The sequence below is a fragment of the Colobus angolensis genome, unplaced genomic scaffold, assembly GCF_000951035.1.
Source record: "Colobus angolensis palliatus isolate OR3802 unplaced genomic scaffold, Cang.pa_1.0 Scaffold442, whole genome shotgun sequence".
In the NCBI taxonomy this organism is placed as follows: Eukaryota; Metazoa; Chordata; class Mammalia; order Primates; family Cercopithecidae; genus Colobus; species Colobus angolensis.
This window is the reverse complement of record NW_012117844.1, coordinates 694714-701714: the sequence shown is the minus strand read 5'-3', so window position 1 is coordinate 701714 and position 7001 is coordinate 694714. Positions and strand designations below refer to the sequence as shown.

General features: G+C 40.6%; 1 protein-coding gene across 2 annotated transcripts in view; it reads left to right on the top strand.

Moving 5' to 3' along the window:
- The window catches only part of CFAP36 (cilia and flagella associated protein 36), a 44778-nt gene that overhangs the window by 17403 nt on the left and 20374 nt on the right, over window positions 1-7001 (top strand). For both annotated transcript variants that reach the window (XM_011957445.1, XM_011957444.1), the window contains 2 exons: window positions 4469-4556; window positions 6329-6380. In XM_011957445.1, the coding sequence (XP_011812835.1) occupies window positions 4469-4556; window positions 6329-6380 (140 nt within the window). The remainder of the gene's footprint in view (window positions 1-4468; window positions 4557-6328; window positions 6381-7001) is intronic.

Below are 7001 nucleotides of genomic sequence, written 5' to 3'. Positions count from 1 at the left end.
TGAGACGGAGTCTCGCTCTGTCCCGCAGGCTGGAGTGCAGTGGCGTGATCTCGGCTCACTCCATGCTCTGCCTTCCGGGTTTACACCATTCTGCCTCAGCCTCCCGAGTAGTTGGGACTACAGGCGCCCACTACCACTCTTGGCTAATTTTTTGTATTTTTAGTAGAGATAGGGTTTCACCGTGTTAGCCAGGATGGTCTCGATCCCCTGACCTCGTGATCTGCCCACCTCGGCCTCCCAAAGTGGCCGGAAGCAGTGATTCTTAAGCGTTAGCAAGCATTGGAAATGTTTGGAGGACCGCTGAAGCACATATAGCTGCCTCCCAGTTTCTGATTTAATAGGTCTGGGGTACCGATTGTTTGTATTTTTAACAGTGATATGGTTTGGCTGTTTCCCCACCCATATCTCATCTTGAATTCCCACGTGTTGTGGGAGGGACCCAGTGGGAGGTAATTGAATTTTGGGGGCACGTCTTTCCCATGCTGTTCTTGTGATAGTGAATAAACCTCATGAGATCTGATGGTTTTGGGAAACGGGAGTTTTCCTGCACAAGCTCTCTCTTTGCCTGCTGCCATCCATGTAAGACGTGGTTGCTCCTCTTTATCTTCCGCCATGATTGTGAGGCTTCCCCAGCCATGTGGAAATGTAAGTCCCATTAAACCTCTTTCCTGTTGTAAATTGCCCAGTTTCGGGTATATCTTTATCAGCAGCATGAAAATGGACTAACACAAACAAGTTCCCAGGTGATGCTGAAGCTGCTGGTCCTGGGACCACAACAACAGTCACTGTTCTAGGACACTGGGCAGAGACAGATAAGCTTGTACCAGCATCATGTGGAAGAGAAAGTGGAATTCAAAGCCCTATTAACCCTCGTTGGCTTTATCTTTCCCCGACTCCGTGCTTAAGTTCACTTTCTCTCTAGCTCTTCCTACTCTTGTTCCCTTATTGTGTACCTGAACTACATTTAACATCCAGACTCAAAACAGCTGAGTTTCTAACCATGCTACTTGTTATTGTGCCATCTCCTTTCTAACCCAGATTATCATCTCTGTTTCAAATTTCTTGCTGTGGTAACCTCACCTTAATTTCTATGTCTTCTTTAGCTCAATAGATTGCCATGATATTTTTTTACCATGGCCCATAACCTCTTTAATGGTTTGGCAGCAGGACCTTTCCTTTGATTGTTTCTTGAAGATAAGAGATCTATAGTTCAGTTGTATCATTGGCTCTTAAGGGCCTGGAACATGCAACAATAGGGCTTCCGTTGCATGGCAAACATGAGAATTTTGCAGGGCCCTTCTTGGGAAGTTTCCTTCTCATTTGACTGATGTGAGTAGAGACTATTAGAGCCAGCCACCATCATAATCATCTACTAGAATCCCAAGATGCTTTCCCTAGCAGCTAATAGTGCTGTTGTCTGTGTGTAGGGGAAGAACACCACCCTAACCCTGAAGAATGCATGACATGGTGCTATTACTTTGATATAAATAAGTTTGGAAAATAGTCTCTTTCCACTATGGTTTGCTCTATAAAATCCTTTCCTCTGAATTTTCCTGAAAATATGCTTTATTCTGACTTATGGGTTAGATAATTTTAATAAGAATGTTAGTAAACAAATTTTTTTAGGAGATCAGGAAAAGAAATAGTGAACTTGACAATGGCATTCTTTAGTTTTCAGTTTGGAATTTTATTGGAAACTCATTTAGATTTTAATAAAAAGGGAATAAATACATACCTTGTATCATGTGGATGCCTCAGGCTGTCAGTAACAGAACACTCCAGTGAAGAAAAGATCTCCCAGAACAAGAAGTCCAGAGGAAGGGAGAGAAGGAAGACAGGTTCGGGGTTGGTTAATTTAGTGGCTCCGTGATGTAATCAAGGACCCTGACACTTTGCATCTTTATACTCTGCCATTCTCAGGATCTTCTCTCATGATTGTACTCTGGCTGCATTGAATGCAGACTCAACAATGTCTTATGAAGAAATGGAATATTTCCTCCTCTACATCTCTTTTTGTTAGCAAGACAACAATTTCATGGAAACCCTCCAGTTTTTCCCTCAAGTCCTATTGATTAGGATAGGGGTCACTTGCCTTTCTTAAACCATCTGGCAAGGGGAATGGGACCATTATGATTGGCTTGAACCAATTAGGAGTCACTCTCCTGGGGATGGGGGAGGGCCCTGCCTCTAAGTAGTTAGCTGCCTGATAATTCTGCAAAAGCTGACTTCTATTAGCAAGGAAGGAGGAGGGGAATTATGTAGAATAATGACTGTTGTCAGGCCACAGCATGGGGCATTTTACTTACATTTAAACATAAGCCAATACTTAGTTTCTGCTACGGAATTTCTAATACATGTACTTAAGAGTTTTGCTGGCTGGGCACGGTGGCTCATGCCTGTGGTCCCAGTGCTTTCAGAGGCTGAAGCAGGAGGATCGCTTAAGCCCAAAAGTTTGAGGCTGCAGTGAGCTATGTTAGCACCACTGCATGCCAGCCTGGGCAACAGAGCAAGACCCTGTCTCAAAACTAAAAAAAAAAAAAAAAGAATGTTGCCTAACTAAGATCCAGGGGTGGATACCTTAGATTAATGTCGATTATACTCAAAACTGCAGACTAATTTGAAAATAGTTCTAATGATGAGAAAAATTCACAGGCTCTCTGGATTCTTTTTATCTTTTTGGTATCTTATTAAATAATTTAGAGAAATTGCAAATGAGAGTATTATTTTGATGGTTTTTAACTACTTCATACTGTTGTATTATTCTTAGTACTTTCAGTTTTCCTCAGAAATATTATTAGGAGAATAATAGTTTTATATCTTTTGACTGAGCAAAAATGCACTTAAGATTAATGGATTATTTAGATGTCAGTTTTCTGGTTGTGATATTGTACTACTATAGTTTTGTAAGATGTTACCACTTGGGGAAACTGGGTAAACAGTACATGGCAGCCTTCTGCATTATTTCTTACAATTGCACTTACCTCAGAAGAAAACATTTAATTTTTAAATGTTTAAACATCAGGAGGATTAGAGTAATAAAGCTACTTCAGAGTGGATCCAAAATCCTACAGTCATATGTGGATAAAGAAATGGAAGGTAAAAATTAAGAAGCATTCTGCTAATGTTGTGGAATGTAATAATTATAGATGCAAACAGAACAATTATTACCAGTCCACCTGCTTCGAAGGAAGATAAAAGTAATGAAGTAAATTAAACCAATATTTTAAGTTACCTTTTATTTTCTTGGGCTGAAGTTGCTACTTCCCTGGTTTATAATTATTAGACCAACATCTGAACAGAAGCTTCAAGGGCAGAGATTGTTTTATTCATCTTTGTATCCCCCCAAAGTGCTTAGCACCATGGTTTTATTACACATAGTAAGCAGGGCCCTTTTCAATAGCATCCGTTATTATATAAATGAAGACTTCTAATGCTATTTCAATTAACAAAATTATATTTTGTTTTGTGACTCTTCTCATTTAAGGGACACCTTTGAGAGCAGTTTCATTATTAAGCCTAACTCAATGATTTCCATAGTATATTCTTAGACACTATCTGATTATGGAAGAGAAAAACATATTAACAAATTTTTGTTGCCATACATTGTTATTTTTAATTGCCAATAAAATAATTACTAAGATATTTCTAGTTAAAAGTGTGGGGTTTTTGGTGGGGCTTATTCTGTAAAATAGGAAAAGGCTTAAAAGATGATAGTTAAAAATGGCTGGGAGTGGGCCAGGCGTGGTGGCGCACTCCTGTAATCCCAACACTTTGGGAGGCCGAGGCGGGCAGATCACGAGGCCAGGAGATCGAGACCATCCTGGCTAACATGGTGAAACCCCGCCTCTACTAAAAATACAAAAAATTAGGAAGGTATGGTGGTGGGCGCCTGTAATCCCAGCTACTCGGGAGGCTGTGGCAGGAGAATGGTGTGAACCTGGAAGGCAGAGCTTGCAGTGAGCGGAGATTGTGTCACTGCACTCCAGCCTGGGCGACAGAGCAAGACTCCGTCTCAAAAAAAACAAAAAATGGCTGGGAGCAGTGGCTCACGCCTATAATCCCAGCACTTTGGTAGGCCGAGGGGGCAGATGACTTGAGGTCAGGAGTTCGAGACCAGCCTGCCAACATAGTGAAACCCCATCTCTACTAAAAATCAGCCGGGCATGGTGGCGGGCAGCTGTAATCGCAGCTACTCCAGAGGCTGAGGCAGGAAAATCGCTTGAACCCAGAAGGCAGAGGTTGCAGTGAGCCCAGATCATGCCACTGCACTCCAGCCTGGGCGACAGAAAGTGACTCTGTCTCAAAATAAATAAATAAATACAAAATGGATGATAGTTAAAAAGATAATAGCTTAGGATGTTACAGTGATAGATCTAAAGGTAACTTGTACGTAAGGAACTAGAACAGTGAGAAATACATGTTTTCAATTGAGTTGATACTATTCCATGTGGTCTTTGGTTTTGAACAGGTATATTACCTGACTGCTTAACCGAGGGCTCTGATGAGGTCAGTGACCTTGAACAGGAAGAGATGCAAATCCTGAGGGAAGCTCTTAGGTACCATTCTTCAATTATTTTTAAAATGAATCATTATTATATGATCTGTACATATGCTTTTTGCCCAACAAATATGAACTAATAAAATTGCTAAATTCTCTACTGAAGACTATCAAAATGATTTATCATTTTATGACTGTGAATATATTTCTTAATAACAGAAAAAGTTATTTTCAGGTAACTTCTACCAGATCAGCCCAAATGGGAGGGTCTTTTTACACCCCCATCATAGGAATAGGAAAGTAGCCACCAGTGGGAAAAAGTTGCGGTAGACCTAGCCTGATCTCTGGAGAGAAGTATAATGACTTGAGCTAAACAGCTTACTCCACGGCTTCTGGACCTCACTATGGAGGTGGCATATTCTAGGTGTCACATAGTAGGAGGCTGGGCATCCAGACTCCACAGATTGAATAGCTGACTTGGTGATAGTAACCTTCAAGGGAGGGAGGACAGTGAGAGGGGTCTATCCCAGATGAGTATCTTGCTGGTCTCTTTGTTTCCCCAGTTACATGATTCTCAGCCAAAAGCCTGACAAGGAGTATGCAGACCACTAAGGGGGTCCACACAGAACTAAGAAATGTTAATGGACATTTCTTTTTCTTTTGGGCCTGTTGTGCCCTGACCTTTACGGGAATTTTGGAAGGAAGGGGCAGTAGTAGCTCCTAATTTTTAAATCTCCTGTGAGAATATGTTAGGTTTAGGGCAAAAGGATGCCTATAATCATAGTGTCACCTGCAGACTATGGCCTTGGCCTTTGGGGTCACTTCTTCTCCAACTATACTACCACACATGACCATCTTCTAGCATCCTACAGTCCCCCCCACTTAGGTACTTTGTCCCACCTCCGAAGCAGAAGAGAAGATCCACCAATGGGCTGGTGGGAAACTATGGCAGGAGCTCCAGGACACAGTGCTTAATTTCAGGGGGTTTGAGTGATTATGGAGAGGGTGGCAGATATGCAGGTGAACTCAACCCTTTCTTGCCAGATCCCTCTTTGGATGGCAGGGGCAAATGGGAGCCTGAGACAACACACAATGCTTTGAGTTTACAGGTTTGAGAGGTAAGGGTGTTTGGTTCAGAGGACTGGTAAAGTTTTGATTTGGACTGGTTGTGTTGGTTGATTGGTGGCCTGAAAACTGGTCAACACTGTATTTTCAGATTTTATTTTCCAAGAGCTTTTGAGGGGATATACTACTGTGTAAGTAATAGAACTTAGTTATGAACATGTATAACAGTTGAACTTGGTTACTTTCCAAAATCAGACTGTGTCAGCAGTTTACAAAAGTTGATGGGCTTTGGCACAGTGGTATCACAAGTGCTTGATAATAGCTCAGATGCCACTGGAACAATGACATTTTATTGAGAGGGGTATACTGGCTCTTATCAAGAGGGATGTAACTGATCACTCTAAAGAGGGAGGTAACTGATCACTCTAAAGAGGGAGATTGAAGTCCTTATTAATGGGATTTGCCATTCACATTTGGGTTCAGGATTTCAAATCTGTTGATCTTTGTTCAGCTAGGGTTCATTCAGAGTTCTAGAAGGAATGAGTAGACCTGTATTTCATGTCACTAACTGTATTATGCTGTATGCCTGTGTATGTCTTTCCCAGTTGACTGTAAGCCACTTTAGAGCAAGGTTTGATTATCTTCCATGTTTGTGTCTAATGTGCCTTTTATTGTAAGCTTAGGTTAGCATGTTGCTTAGTTGAATATTTGTTCTTTGACCAAAAAAGGAAATTTATCTTTTTACTTTATTTTTGGGTATTTCAGAAAATCAAAAGAGGAATATGACCAGGAAGAAGAAAGGAAGAGGAAAAAACAGGTGCCTACAGAATATATAACAGAAGTATTTTATTGCTATTATCTCTTATGAAGTTTACACCTAGTTCTTACTATTAAAATGTATACTTATGTGGAACTACATAATTTTAAGTACAATGTAAATATTGACCAATAATATTAATATATCAATAATTCTAGGTACTTTGTGCATTACTGCTAGCCACCATGAATGTTATATAGTACTGTATATACTTAACTGTACATAGTACATACAAAGGCAACACAGTACTAATTAATCTTACAGGACATGCATATAAGCAAGAATTATATAAGTAATTTTTTTTTGGCGAGTTTAGGCATTTGTATTTAACTTTTTATACTTTTTTCCCCTTTATTTTTGTCCTGATAACTCACAGAACAACATTTTTTTTTTTTTTTCTTGAGACAGAGTCTCGTTCTGTCACCCAGGCTTTAGTACAGTGGTATGATCTTGGCTCACTGCAACCTCCACCTCCTAGGTTCAAGTGATTTTCCTGCCTCAGCCTCCAGAGTAGCTGGGATTACAGGCACATGCCATCACGCCTGGCTAATTTTTGTATTTTTAGTAGAGACAGGGTTTCACCATGTTGGTCAGACTGGTCTTGAACTCCTGACCTCGTGA